The 22,165-nt window shown below is 62.7% G+C and overlaps 2 protein-coding genes and 1 long non-coding RNA gene across 5 annotated transcripts; 2 read left to right on the top strand and 1 right to left on the bottom strand.

Annotated features, from left to right (window-relative positions):
• Positions 1 to 1,347: 1,347 nt before the first annotated feature.
• LOC123586408 (sphingomyelin phosphodiesterase 5-like) lies at positions 1,348 to 3,996 on the top strand. Its single transcript, XM_045455627.1, has 7 exons — positions 1,348 to 2,403; positions 2,499 to 2,571; positions 2,726 to 2,866; positions 2,941 to 3,030; positions 3,121 to 3,184; positions 3,262 to 3,397; positions 3,470 to 3,996. Exons 1-7 carry the CDS (start codon positions 1,579 to 1,581, stop codon positions 3,560 to 3,562), a joined length of 1,422 nt encoding a protein of 473 aa, XP_045311583.1. The 5' UTR covers positions 1,348 to 1,578; the 3' UTR covers positions 3,563 to 3,996.
• On the bottom strand, positions 3,612 to 16,657 carry OPLAH (5-oxoprolinase, ATP-hydrolysing). Of its 3 annotated transcripts, none has more exons than XM_045455497.1 (27): positions 16,551 to 16,657; positions 12,746 to 12,969; positions 12,477 to 12,668; positions 11,818 to 11,917; positions 11,618 to 11,741; positions 11,339 to 11,534; positions 11,094 to 11,259; positions 10,842 to 10,980; positions 10,679 to 10,746; positions 10,274 to 10,539; positions 10,025 to 10,137; positions 9,768 to 9,938; positions 9,443 to 9,580; positions 9,218 to 9,356; positions 8,985 to 9,097; positions 8,606 to 8,757; positions 7,805 to 7,965; positions 7,620 to 7,721; positions 7,363 to 7,537; positions 5,658 to 5,842; positions 5,386 to 5,532; positions 5,153 to 5,287; positions 4,865 to 5,014; positions 4,616 to 4,773; positions 4,362 to 4,522; positions 4,070 to 4,167; positions 3,612 to 3,818 (listed from the first exon to the last, which is right to left on the bottom strand). In XM_045455497.1, the coding sequence occupies exons 2-27, from the start codon at positions 12,914 to 12,916 to the stop codon at positions 3,672 to 3,674; spliced, it is 3,867 nt and encodes a 1,288-aa protein (XP_045311453.1). In that variant the 5' UTR covers positions 12,917 to 12,969; positions 16,551 to 16,657; the 3' UTR covers positions 3,612 to 3,671. The 3 variants fall into 3 exon arrangements, with proteins under 3 accessions (XP_045311453.1, XP_045311452.1, XP_045311451.1); XM_045455496.1 differs by lacking the exon at positions 16,551 to 16,657 and adding an exon at positions 13,480 to 13,562; XM_045455495.1 differs by lacking the exon at positions 16,551 to 16,657 and adding an exon at positions 13,188 to 13,343.
• LOC123586434 lies at positions 13,443 to 18,057 on the top strand. The gene is made up of 2 exons (XR_006706782.1): positions 13,443 to 13,812; positions 14,551 to 18,057. It is a non-coding gene; the product is annotated as an uncharacterized LOC123586434 (long non-coding RNA).
• The last annotated feature ends 4,108 nt before the right edge of the window (positions 18,058 to 22,165 follow it).

Here is a 22,165-nt window from a genome sequence, read left to right as displayed (position 1 = left end):
ATGGGGGTCCTTGCCAGGGTGTGCATGAGAGATGGGCAGTGGGGTAAAGCCCACAGAGTGGCCTCTGGCCCACGAGAGGTAAAGGAGAGGACCTGCCCGAGGAAGGGAAGGAGGTTAGAGCTGCGATAGGAGGCAAAGGGTGGGCTGAGGAGGTGGGAGTGAGGACCCCAGGCGAGGAGGCTCCTGGAACACCGGTGCTTGCCAGCCAGAGCGCTCTGAGGGAACAGAAGAGTCCCAAGGTTCAACCAGAGGCATCATATCAGCAACCAGCAAGGAAGGCAGGGAGGGAGAGAGTTGTGGGGTGTGCTAGGGCCTTCTGGCCCGGGAGCTCCCTGCCCTCTCCACTCCCAGGCCTGCTACTTCAGGGGATCCAGCCAGACCCCCGCGGAAAGGCAGGGAAGGACTCCACATAGAGAAGTGTGAGATCTAGAGACGGAAATCTCCTAGCTCTGTCTGCCGACAAGGCCTAGCAGCAAGACACAACTGTCGCGGTGAACACGCCCAGCACCAGATCTTGGTTTCTAAAGGGGATCAGGGATTCCTGGAGAATTGGGGGTGGGGGGTGGGGGGGCAGAAGTCCCTCCTCCTCCCTGGCAGCAGTCGTGAATGGCTGCCCAGATCCAAACTCCTGGGCAATTTAAGACCCAACCAGGAGAGCGGTGGGCTGTGGTTCACGGCTCAAATGATTCAGATGCGGGCCCAAGCAGGGCCCGGCAGCACCTGACAGAGAGCGGGGCAGCAGGGTCCTGGGGACCAAGGAAACAGGTACAAGAGGGTCCCCGGATGGGGAGCTGATTTCCATGTGGCTCACGTGTCCTGAGGTTGCGGCGGCGCAAATCCGCACCAACGGCCCCTCACCTCCCGATTGGAAGCTCCTCGAGGTAGGGTCACGGAGCGGTCTGTCACCACGGGGGACAGGCCTCTTAGGGCAGCTCTGCGGGGCTCTCACTGGGTGGCAGATTAGGGCGTTCTGAGTCCGTCCCTCCTCTGGAGCTGTGTCTTTGAACTCAGTTGCGGGACACCTGAACCCCGGGAGACGGGTGGGGCTGGGGTAGACCCCGAAGTCAGGGCCGCTGGAGGGCGCCGGCAATTCCGCGCGGACTTGCGGGCCGGCGGAGGGAGCTGGACGCAGCACGCACCGCACTGCCTCCACCGGCGCTGCGCCCGCCTGCACTAAAGAGGGTCGCTCTCCATTTGCTGTAGGCTGCACCCCAATCCCCGCTCGCGTCGGGCAGGTCTGGGGGCTCTCCCGGTGGCGTACAGGGGAGGGCGGGGCAGAGTGGGGCGAGGAGGCTCTGGGGGCGGGGCTGCGAAACCAGGGTCTCTTTCGCTTTCCCTTTTGTTCCCTCCAACGGCCGCCCAGACTCCGCGCGGGAGAGGAGAGCGCGGCTTCCCGGGCGCGCCGATTGCCGCCTGCGCCCGCGCCGCAGCGATCCCGGGGCACAGCACCTACGCCGTTCCGCGCACAGGTGGCGCCACGTAACCTTGACCCCCGTGACACCCCCGCAGCTCCCGCGGACGCACGCTGGCAGCGACTGGGTCGCAGGGGCGCCGCGAGGCGGAGGAGCCCCGCACATCATGCAGCCCCTTCCGGACTGGCCCCCAGCGTCCGGGGCCCCACGGCCCTCTCCCTTCCCGCACCCGGGACTGCACGCCCTCCACCGCCTGGCTCGAGCCCTGCTCTTCCCGGCTTACTGGGCCCTGGACCGGCTGCTGGGCTGCTGCGCGCCGACCGCGCGCCCGAGCGGCCTGCGGCGGCTGAAAGCCGCTGCCGGCGCTGGGGCCGCGCTGCTGCTGCTGCTGGTCGCCCTGCCCCTGGCCCTGCTCGGGCTGCCGCTCTGGCTGCTCCTGCAGACCTGGCGCCGCCCCTTCTGCTACCAGCCCCCGCCGCAGTGCTGGGAGCCCCCAGCGCCCTGGCGCCCCCCGGCCGAGCCCGCGCGCTGCTTCAGCTTCCTCAGCGCCAACCTGTGCCTGCTCCCCGACGGGCTGGCGCGCTTCAGCAACTTGAAGCACAGCCAGCGGCGGGCCGAGGCTGTGGGCGCCGCGCTGCTCGCCGGCCTGCGGCCCTCGCGCTATGGGGCCACTGGCAGCAGTCCGCCGGGGCCGGGGGCGCCCTGCGGAGTTCTGACAGCCGAGGTGCCGGCAGGTCTGGAGTTCGTGTGCCTGCAGGAGGTGTTCGACCTGCGCTCGGCGCACCGCCTCGTGAGCCGCCTAGCGCCCAGTCTGGGCCCGGTGCTGCACGACGTGGGCTCGTGTGGCCTGCAGCCCGGGCCACACCTCAAGCTGCTCGGCAGCGGGCTGCTGCTGGCCTCGCGCTACCCGCTGCTGCGCGCCGCCTTCCGGTCCTTCCCCCACGCACGTCGCGAGGACGCGCTGGCCTCCAAGGGACTGCTTTCCGCACAGGTACCTGCCCAACCGCCGCGGCGCCTCCTGGCGGGGAGAGGGCTGGCGTGGGCTCGAACTGGCGACGGTTGCTGGGGCCCTCCGTGGTGTTGCAGGCGCAGGTGGGCATCCTGGACGGGCGCCGCGTCGTGGGCTTCCTGCACTGCACGCACTTGCATGCGCCGAGTGGTGAGCCCGAGGACGGGATCGTCGGCGCGTGGGCAGGCCGTCTGGCCTCTCCGCGCCCCCGACCGTTGGTTCACTGCCCGCGGCACCGCGAGCCCCTGGGGGGGGGTGGGTGGAGAGCGCGCCCCCGCTGAGCCTTCCGTTCCCGCCCTTGCAGAGGACGGGCCCTTGCGCTGTAAACAGCTGACGCTCCTACTGGACTGGATCGAGCAGTTTGAAGCCGAGAGCCGCGAGAGTGGCGAGGCCGTGGCCTTCAGCGTGCTCCTGGGCGACCTAAACTTCGACAACTGCTCCTCAGGTGAGGGCAGGCTGCGGCGGGGCGGGGGCGGGGCGGCCTCGCCCCGCCCACCACGCGCTGATCTCGCCCCGCAGACCACGCGCAGGAGCAGGAGCACCAGCTCTTCAGCCACTTCCGGGACCCCTGCCGGCTGGACACGCGCCGGGATCAGCCCTGGGCTCTGGGTACGGGGGCAACCGGGTGGGGAGCCCACCTGGATGCGGTTCGAGGGCCGCGGCTGCCGCTGACACCGCCCTCCGCCCGCCCTCCCCTAGGCACAATACTGAGCACCTCCACCCTCCGCCACTCGGTGGCCTGCTCCCCGGAGATGTTAAGGAGGTGAGTGGCGACCTGGGGGTCAGACGCCGCCCAGAACGCTGGGGAGTCCTGGCCTTAGTGACACCACCCCTCCTCAGGGCCCTGGAGCAGGAGGAAGGGCGCCTCCGCTACCTGGCGGGCCCTCTGGGCGGAGGCCGCCGGGCTGAGCCCTGGCGGGGCCGGCGCCTGGACTACATCATGTACCGGGGAGCGGTCGGAGGCCCGCTGAGCCCAGTAAGTGCCAGAATTCAGGGCGCTGGGCCGGCTGCAGCTAGGGCGACTCCTCAGTCTGACTCCCGCCCCCAGGAGGTGGAACAGGTGACGTTCAGCACCGCCCTGGCGGGGCTCACAGACCACCTGGCCGTGGGACTTCGCCTCCGAGTTTCCGTGCCCTCCTGACGCAGGCTCGCAGGCGACAGTTGGAAAGACGGACGCGGACGCAGAGCGGGAGCCTGGCCGGCTGCCGCGGGAACGCGGTGACTTCGCTGTTTATTGTGGGGGCCCTCCCTCACACCGCCTCCTGGGCTCTGCGGTACTCGTAGACGCTGCCGCGCTCAGAGAAGGCTGGGGGCTGCGGGGGCGACCCCGGCGGTGGGGCGGGGTCCTCCGGGTCCCCGTAGCCGCCCCCGCCTGGTGTGTGGAGGCAGAACACGTCCTGTGGAGCAGAGGGACAGGCTCACTGCGGGCATGGACGCCCCCAACCCTGCCTCTCGCTGCAGTCCCATCCCCACCGGGGCAGCGCATTCATGGCGGCCGGCCTGGCCCACGGAGGCCCACTGCGCGCCCTCTCCTTCGGAAACCAAATTAAATTCAGACGCTGGTTATTTTTGCAACTCTGCTCACCCTCTGTGGAAAGGGGGCCAATGGAGGGCGCGGGAATGAGGAAGGACAGATGTCAATCCTTACCCCGGGGAACACGGGCACCGACGTCTTTCCGCCCAGATTCACCGTCCGGCCGTCCTTGCGAATCAGCAGGTTTAGGCCCCGGGCTCCGGGCTCGCCCCCTGCGGGAAGAGGCAAAGTGAGGCTGGCCCGGAAGGCAAGGAAGGGAGGGGCAGAGGCGGCGGGCGGGCAGAGGGAACCACTCCGTGCAAGAGGCAAAGAAGGGAGAGAGGAGGAGGGCGGGCAGAGGGGAGGACACCGTGCAGGAGTGGATGGGTGGGGCGGGAGTCGGGGATCCAGGGACGCTGCCGCTCACCGTGGAGGCCGTATGGCCGGAAGGCGCGACGCTCGGTCAGCACGGACAGCAGCGCCTCCTCGCGGAAGAGCAGCTCGCGGACGACGCCGTCGCCGCCTCGGAAGCGCCCGCGGCCCCCGGACCCGTGCCTCAGCTGGAAGCGGCGCAGGATGACTGGGTACCTGCGCGAGCCAGGGGGTTCAGAACGGTCCACCCGGGCTCGGGCTCCTGCTCCCCGCCCCGGCCCCGGCCCCGGCCGCGCCCGCACCACTCACCTGCTCTCCAGGATCTCGGGGTCGGTGATGCGCGTGTTGGTCATGTGGCTGTGCACGCCGCTGCGCCCGTGCCAGCCGGGGCCCGCGCCCGCGCCGCCCGCCACCGTCTCGTAGTAGCCCATGTGGGCGTTGCCCAGGGTCACGTTGTTCATGCAGCCCTGGCAGGGGCGAACGGCATTTGCGCTAGGCTGGAGGCATCCGAGACCCTCTCAGCCCGCGGCCCCAAGCGTGCCCACCCACCCGCCACACCTGGGAGGCGGCGCAGGCCCCAAAGGCCCCCAGGATGACGTCCACCACGCGCTGCGACGTAAGCACGTTGCCACCCACCACGGCCGCTTCGGGGGACGGATCCAGAATGCAGCCTCTGGGAATCACGACGCGCACTGGCGCCAGGCAGCCCTGGTGGGGGGCGGGGGAGGGCAGCTCTCAGGGCGATTGGGAAATAAACGTCGCCCTACCCCCGCACTCCTAGACCAGTCCGGTGTTGGGCCGACCCCGCCCCCAGGCTCGCTCAGGGACACAGCACGCGCCGCGCACCTGGTTGAGCGGGATGTCGCGGCCCACCAGGCACCGCAGGCAGTAGATGAGGGCGGACAGCGTGATGGCCCGCGGAGCGTTGAGGTTGCCGAACACCTCAGGCCCCGTGCCGCTGAAGTCAAACACTGCGCTGCCCTGCCCATGGGGTGGGGTGGGGGTGGGGGAGAGAGGTGGGTCAGCAGCAGCCCCGCGGCCACGCTCGGGTGCCCATGGCCCCATTGCTGCGGCCTGACCTGACTCAGGTTGATCTGCACGCGGAGCCGGATGGGGGAACCATCATCCATGTGGTCCTCTGCTGACACCTCCAGGGGCAGGCCTCGGGCCTGCCGGGAGGTCCCGAAGGCCCGCAGCATATCCCGCACAGCCAGCTCCGCGTTTGCCTGGCAGACAGGACGTTCAGCGGCAGCCACGCTGCCTTCCAGGTGGGCGGGGGCTGCCCACCTCCCCGCCTGGCCGCCAGGGGGCAGGCACAGAGCTGCCCCCTGCTCCTGCGCCCTAGGCCCACCTGAATGTGGCCCATGTAGGCCTGCACCACATCTAGGCCGTACTGCCCGATGAGCTCTCCCACCAGCTGGATGCCCTTCTGGTTGGCGGCCACCTGGGCGCGGAGGTCTGACAGGTTGTCGTGCAAGTTCCTCGTGCCGCTGCAGCCGGGAATCTTGCCTGGGGCCTGCAGGGCCTCAGTTACCGCTGCACGGATGGGGTCACCGCTGAGCCACCCTCCACCAGTCGGATGGGGGGCTGTGCTGCCCAGTGCCCTGATTCATACCTACTCCTCCTCTGCTGGGCACTATGGGGAGTTCCCCATGTCGGCCCTTCCCGGGCCTCCCAAAACCCTGCTGACACCCACCCCAGGCACCCCAAACCCACAGCCTCCTGCCATCTGCTCAACCTTCTTCCCAAAGCCCAGCCCCCCAGGGCACCCTAGGCTTTTCCTGTGACCTCACAGGAACTGGAGGTGCCTGAGGAGGAGCAGGGGGGGGTCCTCTTACCTTTAACTCCTTCTGTCCCACTCCCTCCTGCCTTTTCTGGGCTTCCCTCCCCACTCCCAGGAGAAGAAACACTTCCCCTCACCGGCCCCAACTCATACTGCCCTCAGTCCGATGGCCCTCACTGGCCCCCTCTCAACCACTTTGCAAGAGCATCAGCTAGCTCTCTGGGACTCCTGCCCCACCTCCAAACAAATTTGAACCAGGCCCTGGGCGAGCCCCAGAGACCCAGGCAAGGACTCTCTCCCTAACCTAGGTTACAGTATTTGCTGAGGCTCCCTGGCCACTTCATCTTCTGTCACGTGCCTGCACATATCCCTCCCATGATCCCTGCCCCCTGCCCTCTGCCCCCACCACACACACTGACCAAGGGAATGACCAGGCCTGGGTCACTCTCTTTGTGTCCTCCACCCATGGCAGCCTGTGGCTCTGTCACACACCCCCCCCCCCCATGCTGCCTCCTCTCACTCCCAGATGCCTGCCTGGGCTCCTAGACACCTGCAGCCTCAGACCAGCTCTGTTTTCACTGCCCCTGTCCCTGGGATTCTGTCCCAACTTCACTGCTCTGTGCCGACTCAGTGACACAGCCTCCCTCCACCTTCCGGCTGTCTGAACTTGACTTCTCATCCTCATCCCTAGATCCCATCAAATACCAACCTTGATCTCCAAAACAATTGTCCCTACCTACCCCCACTTCTGCCCTGCTTGAGGGTCAGTATCATTCAGCACAGCTGCAGCCGCCCCCTACCCCACTCCCCACTCCAAGCCTTCAACCCCCCATCTACTCTGCACATGGGCTGGGGGCTTTCATGGTGTAGGGCAGACCAGTGCAGGCCCAGGAAAGTTCTCCGCGAGTCTGCAGGCCCTGGCCCCCGTCCTCACTGCTCTGTAGCCCACAGACCCAGTGCAAACACAAGGCAGACACCACCGTGAGCAGCTGCTGACCTTGAAACAGCCCCTCTCCCTCCTGTGCCCAGTCCTGTGACTGTCCTGGCCAGCTCCCCACCCCCAAAACCATCGAGCCTTCCTGGGCCCAGAAGGAGTTCGCCTCAGTGCCTCCCATCATCTCTGAAAGATGATCTACCACTCTGGGGTCGCTCCCGGCTCCCCCAGCCTCAAGGCAGGCCTCCGCCACTCACTCGCTGCCACAGCGCCCCAAACGGCCTGGTCCACTGAACCCTCCCCCGACCTCGAGGTCACTCCAAGCCCACTCCCACTCACCCTCCTCTTGGAAGACTCCTCCCTGGACGAGTTTGAAAGACAGAAAGACGGCGCCCTCCTGCTGCAGTGTGGTGGAGTGGGGAGGCATGGAGCCCGGCGTGATGCCCCCAATGTCCGCATGGTGCCCACGGCTTGCCACGTAGAACACAGGCCGAGTCTGACCCGGCCAAAACACCTGGGGGTGGAGAGCGACAGTGAGCTGTGCTAGCAGCCCGCGCCACCCCCACCCCCGGAGACACCCAGGCAGCGGCCTTCACCGGGGTGATGACGGTCAGGTCTGGCAGGTGGCTGCCCCCAGCGCTCGGGTGGTTGCTCAGCAGCACGTCACCAGGGTGGAGGTTGGCCCCCAGGTGCTGGATCTGAAACCAGAAGACACTTGTGGAGGCGGCAGGGGCGGAGGCGAGGGGTGGGGTCAGGGAGGCCGAGAGGTGGGCCGCCGAACCTGGAACTGTACGGTCTCCTGCATGGCGCCCAGGTGCACGGGGATGTGGGGGGCGTTGGACACCAGCCCCCCATCGGGCCCGAAGAGGGCACAGGAGAAGTCCAGACGCTCCTTGATGTTGGTGGAGATGGCTGTGCGCTGCAGGATGCGGCCCATCTGCTCTGGGGGCACAGAATGAGCGAGCACCCGCTGGCCCCGCCCCGCCCACGGCACGGCCCCGCCCCGCCCCGCCCGCCCACCGGCGCGGCACACCCCTAGAGGAGGAAGAGGCAGGACTGCTGCCTTCAAGGCCTCTGACACCCAGACCCAGGACCCGAAGGCGGTGGTGGCCCGGCGGACACAGCGAGACTTCAGGCGGGCCCTGTGTCTTGCCTGTGTGAGAGGTGCCCCCCCCTTCCTCTCCATCCCTGCTCAGGGTCTCACCAAGAACCCGGTACCCCACGCCAACTCTCCACCTTGCCTAGCACAGCAAGAAATCGGTGCTGAGGCACAGGACTCAGGGCGAGCAAGCCCCAGCCGACCCTGCGTAGAAGGGCTCACTGGGCCGAGCCTCTTTCCGTCCACAGACAGGATGGCAATCTCAGGCCCCATGACTGCTGGCGGGAGTTAGGTGCTCCCACTGCCCAAGGCCGGCTGGTACGGTGGGGCTGGCCGTCCCAGGGCGGCCCTGTCGCCAGCGGGGACTCCACTTCTGCCCCTTCCCTGGGTCACACTTTGTCTCTCTCTGCACGGCCTGCCAGCCACGTGCCTGCACTACCTCTGCCCAGGGAGCAGGGCCGTGGGGACTGGGCAGCCACTCACCAGCAATGCTCATGAAGCGGTGAGAGAAGATGGACAGGTGGATGGGGTCAAGCTGGGCGCCCACCAGGCTCGGGACTTCAGCCCCCACAGAGATGCGGATGTCCCCGGTATCAGTCACCTCTGCCTGGCAGCCTGGCTCCACCAGGATGGTGCTGAAGGCAGGGGCGCAAGAGGCTGGGGGCGCCGAGCCAGACCCCCCTCCCGTCCCAAATAGGGACCCCACATCCCCAGGCCGGGGGACACCCAACCATAATGGGATGCCAGGGTCCTTTCTCTTCCTGTAGCCTCGGGCCAGAGAGCCCCTGACAGGGCCCCTGAGCTCACCAGGCCCCGGCAACCGTACCCACCATGGCCCCACCCTGGCCAGGCTTCAGCCCACCTGTTGCTGTCGATGATGAGGCAGGGCCCCTGAAGCTTGTGCCCATAGGCCAGCTCTCCCAGCAGGTACACAGGGGTCTCCTGGTAGCCCCCCTCAAAGTAGCACTGGGTCATCTGAGGAGGGTGTGGGATGAGTGAGGTTCCCAGGTGCAGCCCCTCCCTGCCTCTCCCCCTCCACACCCGTCCCCTTGTCCCTGCGGGTGCGGGTGGGCAGGCCAAGGCAGAGCCACCCACCTTGTCTATGCGGGGAGGCCCGGTCTGAGCCCTGGGAACATCCTCGAGGCGAAGGCCGCTGCGGCCAGTGCCCCTCACACGCACGTCATCCACCACCACCGGCCGCTCAGGGATGACGAAGCCAAACTCTCTCATGTACCTGCACGTCCGCCGGCCCCGAGAAAACGATCAGGGCCGGGCCGGTAGGCCACCCGCCAGGGCTCCCGGGACACAGAGCTGGCATACCTCTCCACAAAGGCGGCCCCAAAGTCGCCAGCACGGGGCGAGTGGGCAGCGGCTGGGTGCCGGTGGGCAGACACCATGAGGGCACAGTCTGTGCCCTGGTAGCGCAGATGCAGGAAGCTCTCGGTGCTGATCTGGGACCTGCAGCAGCGGGGCGGGCGGGCCACTCACACGCGGTGCCCCGGGGACTCCCGTCCCACGTCCGCCAGCCCTCCCGGACCGCGCCACCTGGCACGTCGGGCAGGAAGGCCAACTAGGGGGTGGCTGGGATGCCGCCAGCCCCCTGCCTGGCCCACCTCCCCCCTCCACTGACCCCTGTGAGCCCCACCTGGGAAAGCCCTGGGCCCGCAGGGCGTCCACACACTGCTCCTCCAGGCGGCTCAGCCTCTGGTCCAGCTGCACAAAGGTCTCGGGTGCGTAGGGCAAGGAACACGGCTCCTGTGCCTCGTGCACCACGTCCGCCAGGGCCAGCCCCAGCGCTGACAGCAGCCCGCTGTGCCTATGTAGACGGGGGCCTCGGCTATGTGGGGGTGCCTCCCAAAGCCAGCCCCCCACCCCCGACAGGCGCACCACTCCCAGACGTACCTGTGAACGTGCACAGTGTCCATGCCCAGGGCTCGGGCAATGGCGCACGCGTGCTGCCCGCCAGCTCCCCCAAAGCAAGCCAGCACGTGGGCCGAGGGGTCGTGGCCTCTTGCCTGGGAAGCCAGAGGGGGTCGGTGGCGCGCCCTGCCCTGTCTGGTCCCCCACCCCTCACCCCGATGGGGTTGCCTGAGCGGGAGGTGAGGGGGTGGGGGGCAGGGCAGGCGAAGGCGAGGGCAAAGGCGGGCATACCTGCGTGAGTGCGCGGATGGGCCGGCACATGGCCTCGTTGGCCACACGCACGAACCCCATGGCTACCTCCTCCAGGCTCAGCGGGGAGGCCGGGCGAGGCCCGTTGGTCAGGAAGCTGTTGACCTCAGCGGCCACAGCCTCCAGGGCCTTTCGGGAGGCCTCAGAGGACAGTGGCTGGTCCTCTCCCGGCCCAAAAATGCAGGGGAAGGAGGCAGGCAGTAGGCGACCCAGAACCAGATTAGCATCCGTCACCGTCACAGGGCCCCCTGGGAGGTGTGCAGGGTGTGGGGGTTGGGGGCTGGGCAGCAGGGTCAGGGCTGAAGGGCGGCGGGGTGGGGGTGGGGGGGCGGAGGTAGGCCTGGGCAGCGTGGGAAGGGGCCTGGCGGGGCAGGTACCAGCTCTTACCTTTGCGGTAGCAGGCGGGGCCAGGATGGGCTCCTGCAGACTCAGGCCCCACCACAAAGAGGCCGGACCTTTGGGGCAGGGAGGACGGGACTTGGAGGTGGGTTGGGAGGCAGGGCTGGGGGCGGGGGGCAGGGGAGTGCCCAACCCAGGTGCAGGGGCTGACCTGAAGAAGAGGCGGGAGCCCCCACCAGCTGCCACTGTGTTGATGTCCAGCTGAGGGGCCTGGAGGGTGACACCAGCCGTGCTGGCCTCAAAGACGTGCTCAAACTCCCCAGCGTAGCGGCTCACATCGGTGGATGTGCCTGGAGGAGAGAGAGGTGGGAGGAGTCACCGCACAGACCTGGACGCCCAGCATTGCTCAGCCCCGGGGCCGCGGTGGAGACTCCTCCTGACCCCACCTGTCCGGCCTCCGTACCTCCCATGTCAAAGCCGATGACGGGCTGGCCGCCTTCCACCCGGTAGGTGGTGGCTGAGTAGCCAACCACACCCCCAGCAGGGCCAGAGAGCACAGCCCGGGAGCCGCTGAAGGACTCCATGGGCGCCAGGCCACCATCGGAGCGCATGAACAGCACCTGCACGTCCTGTGGGAGAGCGGCAGCCAGTAAGGGGGCCGGGCAGGCAGGGGTGGGGCGGGCGGAGCCGGCCGGCAGGGGGCCTCACCTTGAGCTGGCCCTGGAAGCCACGGCGGAAACCCTGCACGTAACGCTGGATGGTGGGGGTAAGGTAGGCGTCGGCACAGGCCGTGTGCCCCCGAGGCACAATGCGCACCATGGGCATGGTGTCCGAGGACAGTGACACGTGGGTGAAGCCCAGCTCCCGGGCCAGTGCGCCCACCTGCTGCTCATGCTGGGCCCACCTGTAATGACGACCCCACGGCGCTTCGCCTCTTGCCCGCGGCCTCCGGCCCACCGCCCAGAGCCCCGGCCAAGCCATGCTCACGTGTAGGAGTGCATGAGCACCACGGCCAGGCTGCGGACACCTCGGGACAGGAGTCCCTCCAGCTTCCCACGCAGAGCCCCAAGGTCCACAGGCTGCTGCACCTCCAGCAGGTCCCCCGTGCGGCCTGCCAGGAGGCCCGGTACCATCCGTCAAAGGCCCACCCTGCTGCCCCCGTGCCCCCAGCCCTGAGGCACCCGCACCTTTGACAGGTGTCCCTGCACCTGGCTCCCCACGATACAGCACCACACGCTCGTCCACCTCCAGCACCTCTTCGTACAGCACCTCAGGCATGGGCACGGCCTGGGGACAGGCAGAGGCTCAGAGGACACCCAGGCCCGAGGGTCCTTGCTGGGGTCCTGCGCGGGTGGGGCAGTGCGGGCGAGGGGATGTGTCCCGGCAGTCCAGTCCATAGGCCCAGGAGACACAGACGGGGCCAGCCCCAGCAAGGCCCCCCCCCCCCCGAGGAGTGGCTCTCTGCCCCCAGGCACCTGAGTGCAGCCAACTGCCACCCCCGCAAGGGCAGCTCCCTGGAGGAGCTCAGCAGTAGGGGTGGGGGTAGGGGAGTGGGAGAGTGGGGGTGGCTCCTACCCTTCACCCCGAACGGTATGTCTTGGGGTGCTCCACACCCAGGACCCAGGACAGGGCATGGTGACAGACAGAAACAAGACATTGTGATCACTCTGAGGGCTTGGGGGACAGAGTGCCTGCTAGGAGTGTCTGGAACCTTCTCTCCGCCTATAAGCTGCTAGCCTGGGGCCAACACTGACCCTTCCAAGGGCTGCCCTCCCGAGGGGCCACGGCATCCCTGGGAAACCATGAGCTGCACGACGCAGCCACCAGCTGGCGTGGGTGCGCTCACCAGGTCAAAGAGGTTCTCTCGGGCCTGGGTGCCCACGTGCAGCAGGTCTCGGAAGCCACGCGTCACCAGCAGCGCCACCCGCTCCCCCCGCCGCTCCAGCAACGCGTTGGTGGCCACCGTGGTGCCCATGCGGATGCTGGCAATGCGGCTGGTGTCCAGCGGCTGGTCCCGCGGCAACAGCACGCCTCCTTCCTGGGAACCACAGGGTCAGTGTCAGGCCCCGGTCCCAGGTCCCTCCCCAGCCGGCCCCTCTGCCCTGCCCTGGCCACCTGCTCCAGGATGCGGCGGATGCCCTCAGTAGGGGCATCTGCATAGTTGGCCGGGTCCTCTGAGAGCAGCTTCAAGACCCTCACTTGCCCCCCGGGGCACTGGGCAAAGACATCTGTGAAGGTGCCTCCACGGTCGATGGCGAAATGGAAACGCCCCTCGGGGCTGCCCATGGTGACAGGGCTGGAGTCCAGCACTGACTCTTCAGCCGGCAGTCCTGGGAGAACTGGACGGAGACAGCAGATCAGGCGACAGGCCCGGGGGTCACCCGCGGCTTGGTAGCCTTGGGCAGAGCCGGGCTGAGGAGAGCAAGGGGAGGGGGGGGGGGAAGTCGGAGGAGGCGCCCTGGGCCGAGCCCGGGGCTGGAGGCCCAGCTCAGAGCGCCGCCTGAGGCGCGGCCGCAGCCGGGCCGGTGGGGGCGCCAGACCTAACGCCCCTCGTTACCCGGTTCTCAGGGCCCCGGCTTGCGGCGCAAATCCCCGGACCCGCCAGAGGCGGAGGCGCCCCGGGGAGCCCACGGGCTGGTGGGTCTGGGCTCCTATAGCACGAGGAGGCACAGGGGCTGGGGGCAGGTGACTTCCCCAGTCGCTCGACCTTGGGGCCCAGGCCGAGTGGGACAGGGGGCACGGGGCGGGGCCTGTGCCGGGGAGGGGGTGGGGCCCGCGGCCGGTGTGGCGGTGGGGGGTGGGGGTACGGGGAGAAGCGGGGCGCTGGAGGGTCCGGGTGCGGGGCCCACCTGGCGGGTCGGCTCCGAGGCGCTCGCGATCCGCTCGGGCCGCGCTCCCTCCCGGCCCTGCCCGCCGCACCCCCCCTCCCCCCGCCAGGAAGCGGGCCCCGCCCCCCGCCCGACCGGTCCCGCCGCGCACGGCCCTCCGGGTTGCGTCAGGCTCGGCTCGCCGGGAGCCGCCTCCCTCCTCCGCCGGGAGCCACGCCGGGGCACCGCGGGGCGCGGGGCCGAGCTGGGCCAGGGGCGGCTCCGTGCTGGCGCGTCCCCGGCCGCCGGCCACCTCGGTTCAGCCGGCCACTCGAGGTGCCCCGGGGAAGGCGGAGCAGGCCACCCTCCAAAGAAGTAAGAGCCCAGACGAGCTCGGACTGCACCCTGGCGCGGGGCAGTCACGCCGTGAGGGATGGGGCTGGGGAGGGGGGTCGTGGAGGGGCCGCGGGCAAGGGCCCCTCCGCAGCCGTCAACCCCGCTGCTGCCCGCCCAGGGCCAGCCTTGCCACAGCCCAGGCTGGGCGCCCGGGACCCTCACAACATCAGGGCTGATGTCCCCAGAAGCCATGGCCGGTGCCCTGACGATGAGGCGAAGCGTGCCCCACCCTGGCCTGTCTCCCCACGGGCAGAAGGTGTCCAGGCTTGGAGTGGACACCAACCGTGCAGGGCCTGGAGCAGGCCGTTTAGAGCTCCCAGGGGGCAATAGTGGGGATGGGGCGAGGGGGGAGACCCAAGCAGAGGGAACAAAGGTGAAGGGGGCTTCACCCAAGGTGCCAGGCCAGATGGCCAGACAGGCAGGGGCACCCACCCACGAGCCCCAGACTTCCCCCTCCCCTGGGAGCCTTGCTGGTGCTGGAGGCCTGCTTGGTCCCTGGAGGTGAGAGCGAGGTGGGACCGCACCCCGGGCAGCAGCGGGGGCTCCCTTCTGACCAGCGCCTCTGCACCCTCTGTGCACGTGGTGGGGGGTGAGGGGTTTGGAAAGAACTGCACCAAGAAAGACACAGAGACTCAGCGACTCAGGGCAGTGGCAGTGTCTGTGGCCTCCGACCCCACCTCACGCCTTCTGACGGTGGCCCGTGGCCTCTCCCACCAGCGCAGGCTCCCGTCGGTCTCTCCCCACCTCCAGCCCTGCTTGGACCTAGGACTTGAGCTGCCCTGCGTGTGTGCCGAGGAGGATGGGCTGTGACCGTGCCCAGATGACTGTGCCCCCGGCGGCAGGTGCCAGCCAAGGTACTGACCCCAGACCCCCACCCCCTTGACCTCCCTGTCACCTTCCCCATCCCTCACGTCCAGCTGGATGCCTAGACCGTCACTGTGGCCACCGCACAGGAACTTCTACTCTCACCGGCTCTGAGCTAACCACGAGATGGTGGTCGGCGGCGCCACTCCAGGCAGGACCCCCGCCTGCAGCCCCCACCGTGTCTCCATTCACGCCTCCACAGCAGGTGCATCCAGCCCACTCTCCCCCATCACTGGGTGACTGTCCCACCTGCCCGTCTCTGCCAACTCCCCGACGTAGCGTCTTCGTCCTGATGCTCAGCTGAGAGTCCATCCGGAGAGGCTTCCAACAACCCAGCCACACCACCACCCCTGGGTGCGTACTCAGCCAGGCTGCCTGTGGTCTCAGCCAGGCCTCCTCACTGCATCAGCCTGGCCGCCCCCACGCCCGTCTTCAGCCCACGGCTGGTGACCCTCAGCGCCCAACCGTGTCTTCTAGAGGCCCCGCCCCCACGCCCCTCCAGCAGCACCCCAAGCGCTCTGCTCCTCAGGGTGCACGTCCGTGGAAAGGCCCCCTGCCACCTCCACTAGCCTCCAGGCTCACAAATCACATCAGGCAAGACCAGAGAAGCCCCCTGAGCCGCCCCAGTGCCCAGGCCTCTGGCCTCCCTGTGCGTCCACCCGTTCCCCACTTCTGTCTCTGGGAAGCCCCTTCTGCATGGGGTCCTGACCTGCCTCACCGACTCCCTCCTGCCAGCCCCCTTTACCGCATCTTCTTGACGCGTGTGTCCTGAGAAGTTCCCCTCTGCTCTGCCCTGAACTGTGTCCTGCCTAACTTCCTGTACTGAAGCCTACCGGACCTTAGGGGGGTGACAAAGTCATGAGGATGGGTCCCAAAAATGGCATTAGTGCCCTTATAACAAGAGACGGAAGAGGTTGTCTCCAGAATGTGAGGACACAGCCGGACAGTGGCCAACTCTCAGCCAGCAATAGAGCCTCGCCAAGAATCGTGCCGGCGCCCTGATCTCCGACTTCCAGCCTCCAGAACTGTGGGAAGTGGATGGTTGAAGTCGTCAGCCTGTGGTGTTTTGATGGAGCAGCCCACACTCCCTGAACCGCCTCTCCAGAGACCGTTCTCTGCCTGTTAACATCTCCGGGCCCTCAGAAGCAGGGACGGGACACTGTGCCAGGACTGACATGGCCCACATGCTCCCTGGCCACTTGTATCTCCCGGTGGATCTGCACAGCCAGAGGCTTTCGGGAAGCGTGGTGCCTGTCCCCATGACAGCTGGGGTCCCCTCAGCCTGCCCGTGCCAGGGGGAGTGCCCCAGTTGCACTGCTCAAACCCTAGGAACTGCCTTCAAGTGCCACTTTCCCACCAGCACGCCCAACCCGCCCAAGTATATCCAGAGCCCCCGGCACTGTTCACTCCCCCTTCTAGCCAAGCCTGTGATTTCTCACCAGGAGAACGACCCCGACCTAGAAGACCCTCCTGGTCCTCATCTGCTCTCCACTCCACCAACGCTGGCCTCAGCACTGTGCCTCAACACATTCGACCCGCTGCCACCTCAGGGCCTTTGCATGGACCATTCCCTCAGCTCTACCCCAGCCTTGTGGCTCCTTCGCTTTGGTGCAGTCCTGCTCCAATGTCACTTTCTCAGAGATGTTACTTTCTCCCCGCTGCCTTCCTAAAGAGGCCCCGGCCCCCGTATCACTCCTCAGCACCTCCCGCACCTGACGAGCCATCGCCCCACGGGAGCAGGGACTCCCCCGCCCCCCTGCCCCCGCCGCTTTCCCCTGTCTTGGCACAAGCTTGAATGAGTGAAGCCTCATGGGCATCTGAGAAGAGCCCCCACGGGCCCTGGCGCTCCTCACCTCTTTCGGCATCCTTGAACTTGATGGTTCTGCGCCGGGGCAGCCGGGGGCTGGTGGCCACCTCGGCCAGGAGCCCGGAGCCACAGAAGCCCAGGCCTCTGCCCCGGGTCTGGAGCACCAGCTTCAGCTCCTGGTTCTCCTGGATGAGCTGCACAAGCCGTCGCAACTCTTCATTCTCCTGGGCCAGCCGCTGGATCTCCCGCCGCAGACCCTCGTAGCTGCTGAGGGGGGACATGCCCGGCAGCAGGGGGGGCAGCTGCCAGCAGCTGTCGCCTGGCCAGGAGTAGCAGACCCCGTCATTGTGAGGTCAGCGGCCGCCCCTGCCCCCGGGCCTCAGCTGCATTCCGGGTGTCAGAGCCAAGGCCCCTTGAGCAGGGCACACCTGACCTCTGACCTCTGGTCCCTGAGGGCCAAATGACTAGAGGAGCCCAGACCTGTCGAGAGCCTGGAGTCCTCTTGGAGGACGGAAGCTTCTTTATGCCAGCCTGGCACGGAGGTGCTGCAGGGAGTGGGAGTAAAAGACCCAGGCCTCCCCATCCCCCATCTGGCTGCCCACTGGCCCCCAGCTGCAGCATACCCCCCACCGCCCGTGCCAGCTCACGGGGCTGGGTGACGGCTCGGTCCCCGAGGTGGTCACACAGCCAGCAGGACATCTCAAGGGGCCAGGACAGTGGCTGTTTGAGCTGCCCCGCGGGAGGGGCGCCTCTGGCCTAGAAATAGCAGGAGCTGCACAGCGAGGTGGGGGGGGGTGGTGGGTCAGGGTCCGGGGGACGCGGCTAAGTCGGCAAGTGCATCAGGACAGGGCTGGAGGCACAGAGATGGGGCAGGGATGGCAGGGGGCAGCTGTGTCAGGTGGAGGGCAGGCCGCCCGGAAAGTATGCTATACCCCTCAGGCCCCACGGCACGCTCCCCCACCTGCGGGCCCCACGGCACACCCCCGCCGCAGGGGAACCACCCCAAAGAGTAACCACCCAGCTTACATTTTAGAGCATATGAAGGACTTCCTTCTTTCATGCGATGTGCCCTCTACCGGCACAGCTCTCTGCCTCCGCTGTCATTGTCTGTCCTTTCCTTGTATTATGATTGGCGTTTACTTCGCCATCATCTCCTGCCTGCTGACCCCCTCAGCACAGTTGCCACTTGTAGACCCGAAGTCCTCCTGGGATTTGCACGCCCTTCCCCAGCTATTTCAGTGTGGCCTGGCCAGCTCCAGGGGTCTTCACAGAGCAGACTGCAGGGGAGGCTGACAGCAGTGCCCCAGGGGACGGGGTGGGACCCGTGCTCAATCTCAAAGGAAATGGTGACAATTTTAATAGTTCCTATAACTAGGAAGTGTCCTGATTCTGACCATGATGGAGTAGAGTATTTCTGAAAGGACTAGACATCTTACCTCAAGGGCGTGACAGGCTCAGGGCAGTCGTGGCCGGGACTGGTCTGTGAGCAGAATACTAAGGCCCCCGAGGTCACGGGCCCTACATAATCCCAGAACAAAATGGATTTTACCCCATGATTTGGTTATTTATGTGGCACAGCTGAGGAATAAAGGGAGATTACCTTGGATGAGACTCACTGAAGCAGGTGGGTCCTTAAAAGAATAGGTCTCTTCCTGGTGAAGGAGATTCCATGCCCAGGAGAGTCCCCACTGCTGAGGGGGCCCCGTGGCAAGGAGTGCGGGTGGCCTCTAGGAGCTGGCATATCACAGTCACAACACTAAAAGACCAAGAGAAAACCTCCAAAGTCACAGGATTAAAATGACTCCTCACAGATGAAAACAACAATAAGATGAACACCCAACTCCCCATCAGAAACAACGGAGGCAGGAAACCAGATGACATACTCCAAGTTCCGGAAAGAATGACTCAAGCAAGAATCCTACATTCTGGAAAATGATCTTTTGGAAATTAAGGTAAAATAGAGACAGTCCAAGATAAACAAAGACAGAGAATTTGCTGCTAGAAGACCTATCTTACGAGGAATACTAAAGAAAGTTCTTCACAACATGGACACGTGGAAGATCCTGAAGTCATCTCCTTCCAAGGACACAACAAACTGACAACTACACGTGGAGAAATGTCTTCTGAAAAAGCCCTGGAAGCTGGATGAACAAAGCCTCCACAACAAAGGATTAAATGGCAGCATTGAAACAGGTAAAGGAGGGGCACCTGGGTGGCTCAGTCGGTTAAGCATCTGACTCTTGATATTGGCTCAGGTCATGATCTCGCGGTTCTTGGGTTTGAGTCCCCTGTTGGGCTCTGTGCTGACAGCTCAGAGCCTAGAGCCTGCTTCAGATTCTGTGTCTCCCTCTCTCTCTCTCTCTGCCCCTTCCCTACTCACACTCTGTCTCTCTGTGTCTCTCAAAAATAAACATTGAAAAAAATGAAAAAAAACAAACAAACCAAACCTCACACACAGACTGACTCACCCCAGGACCCAGTACAAAAACACCAGCTTGAAAAGCACGTAGACCATATATGAATGAGACCCATTTACTAATCCTAATTTTTTTTTCAGAGAGGAAGGAACTTGTTTGTTGAGACTCTGTCCAGAGACAGAGCTACCACAGGCACCATTTTTGTGATCTGATTCTAACTCATTAGCACCAGAGAGCACAGACTGCTGAGGGTCCTGCCCACCCACCACCACCATGACCACTCCACAGCTGGGCCAGGTGAGAGCCCCGCCCACCTCTAAGCCACAGTGTGACCCCACCATAGCAGGTGGGCTCCTGTCACTCACAGAGAGGACACTACTTGAGCACCTGGCTCTGGTGGCCAGAGGGGATAGTGTTTCTGAATCCCACAGGACATCTTCTACACAAAGCCACTCCTTCAAGACCGGGGAAGGCAGCTGATTTGCCTAATACATGGAAACAAATACAGAGAGTCAAGTAAAATGAGGAGACAGAGGAATATGTTCCCAATGAGTGAACAAAACAAAACCTTATCTGTTAAATGAAACAGATAAGCAATCTGATTTCAAAGTAATGGTCACAAAGATGCTCAGCAAACTCAGGAGAAGAATGGGTGAGACAGCGCAAACTTCAACACAAAGATAAAAAATACACTAAAGTACAAAAGAGAAGTCACAGAAAGAAGAATACAACAACTAAACTGAAAAATATACTAGAGGGGCTCAACAGAAGACTGTATGAAGCAGAAGAATGGAACAGTGAGCCAGAAGATAAAACAATGGAACCCAGACACCGCAGCAAAAAGAAAAAAGATTTTTAAAAAGTGAAGATAACTTGACGGAACTTTGGGACAACACCAAGCAAAATAACATTTGTGTTGTGAGGACCCCAGAAGAAGAGAAAGAGAGATCCAGGAAACTTATCTGAAGAAATAAGAAATAATAATCTCAAACCTTCCCCAACCTGGGGAAGGCAACAGACATCCAGGCCTAGGAATCCCAGAAAGTTCCAAATAAGGTGAACCTGAAGAGATCCACACCAAGACACACTATAATCAAAGTGGTAGAGGTTAAAGAGGGAATCTTAAAAGCAGCAAGAAAAAGCAACTTGTTACTTATAAGGGAAACCCCATAAGGCTCTCAGCAGATTTTTCAGCAAAAACATTGCAGGTCAGAAGGGAGTGACATGACATATTCAAAGTGCTGAAAGGAGAGAACGTCCAGCCAAGCATTCTCTCTCCAGCAAGGTTATCGTTCAGAATTGAAGGGACGAGTAAGAGTTTTTCAGATAAGGGGCACCTGGGCGGCTCAGTCGGTTAAGCATCAGACTCTTGATTTGGGCTCCGGTCCTGATCTCACAGTTTGTGAAATGGACCCCACATTGGCCTCTGAGCTGACAGCGTGGAGCCTGCTTGGGGTTCTCTCTGTTCCTCTCTCTCTCTGCCTCTCCCCACTTGTGCTCTCTCTCTCAAAATAAATAAACTTTAAGAAAAGAGTTTCTCAGATAAGGAAAAACTAAGGAAGTTCATCACCACTAAACTGGACTTATGATAATCCTTTTAAGTTTATTTATTTATTTTGAGAGAAAGAGAGGGGGAGGGGGTGGAGACAGAGAATCCCCAGCAGGCTCTGCACTGTCAGCACAGAGCCCGATATGGGGCTTGAACCCAGAACCATGAAATCATGACCTGAGTTGAAAACATGAGTCGGATGCTCAACTGACTGAGCCACCCGTGAGCCCCTAGACTTATGATAAATATTAAAGGGACTGCTTAAAACTGAAAAGAAATAGCACTAATTAATAATAAGAAAACATATGAAAGTAAAAATCTCACTGGAAATGTACATATATAGTAAAGATACTGGATCAATCACTTATAAAGCAAGTATGAAGGTTAAAAGACGAAAGTAATATGGAATAAAACTACAATAATTAGTTAAGGGATACAAAAAATAGAAAAGATGTAAAATGTGACATCAAAAATACAAAACATGGGGGCACCTGGCTGTCAGTCCATAGAGCATGTGACTCTTGACTTTGGGGTTGTAAGTTCAAGTCCCATGTTGGGTATAGAGATTACTTAAAAATAAAACTTGGGGGCACTAGGGTGGCTCAGCTGGTTGAGCATCCAAGTTCGGCTCAGGCCATGATCTGATGGTTTGTGGGTTTGAGCCCCACATTTGGCTTTTTCCTGACAGCACAGAGTCTGCTTTAGATTCTCTGTCTTCCTCTCTCTCTGCCCCTTCGCCGCTCGCATGTTCTCTCTCTCTGTCTCTCAAAAATAAAAATAAACATTAAAAATGTTTAAAAATAGGGACACCTGGGTGGCAACTCTCAACCTTGGGGTTTGAGATGTGGGGTTTGAGCCCAACATTGGGTATAGAGATTACTGAAAATCTTTTTTAAAAATCAAACAACATGCAACTGAGCAACCAATGGGTCATCAAATAAGTCAATGAAGATATAAAAAAAAACACCTAGAGACAAATGAAAACAGAGATGTAACATGTCAGGGGCACATGGGTGGCTCAGTCAGTTAAGCATCTGACTTCGGCTCATCTTCAGGTCATCATCTCACATTTCGTGGGTTCAAGCCCCGCATTGGGCTCCATGCTGACAGTGTGCAGCCTGCTTGGGATTCTCTCTCCCTCCCTCTCTCTCTGCCCCTCCCTAACTTGCACTTTCTCTCTCTCTCAAAATAAATAAACTTTGAAAAAATGTAACATGCCAAAAATCTATGGATACAGCAAAATCACTTCTAAGAGGGAAGTTCATAGCAGTACAGGCCTACCTCAAGAAGAAAAATCTCAAACAAACAATCTAACTTTACACCTAAAAGAACTAGAAAAAGAACAAGCAAAGCCTAAAGTTAGTTGAAGGAAGGAAATAATAAAGATAAGAGCAGAAATAAATAAAGACTAAAAAGATAATAGAAAAGATTAATGGTTCTTTGAAAAGATAAAAACCTACAAACCTTTAGCTAGACTAACCAAGAAAAAAAAAAAGAGGGATCAAATAAAGACAGGCAGAAAGAGAAGTTACAATTGATACCACAGAAATACAAAGAATCGTAAGAAACTACTATGAACAATTAAATGTCAACAAATTGGACAACCTAGAAGAAATAGATAAACTCTTAGAAACATACAATTTTCTAAGACTGAATCAGGAAGAAATAGAAAATCTGAATATACTTATTTCTAGT

The sequence above is a fragment of the Leopardus geoffroyi genome, chromosome C3 (assembly GCF_018350155.1).
Source record: "Leopardus geoffroyi isolate Oge1 chromosome C3, O.geoffroyi_Oge1_pat1.0, whole genome shotgun sequence".
Classification (NCBI taxonomy): Eukaryota; Metazoa; Chordata; class Mammalia; order Carnivora; family Felidae; genus Leopardus; species Leopardus geoffroyi.
This window is presented reverse-complemented; position numbering and strand designations above follow the sequence as displayed.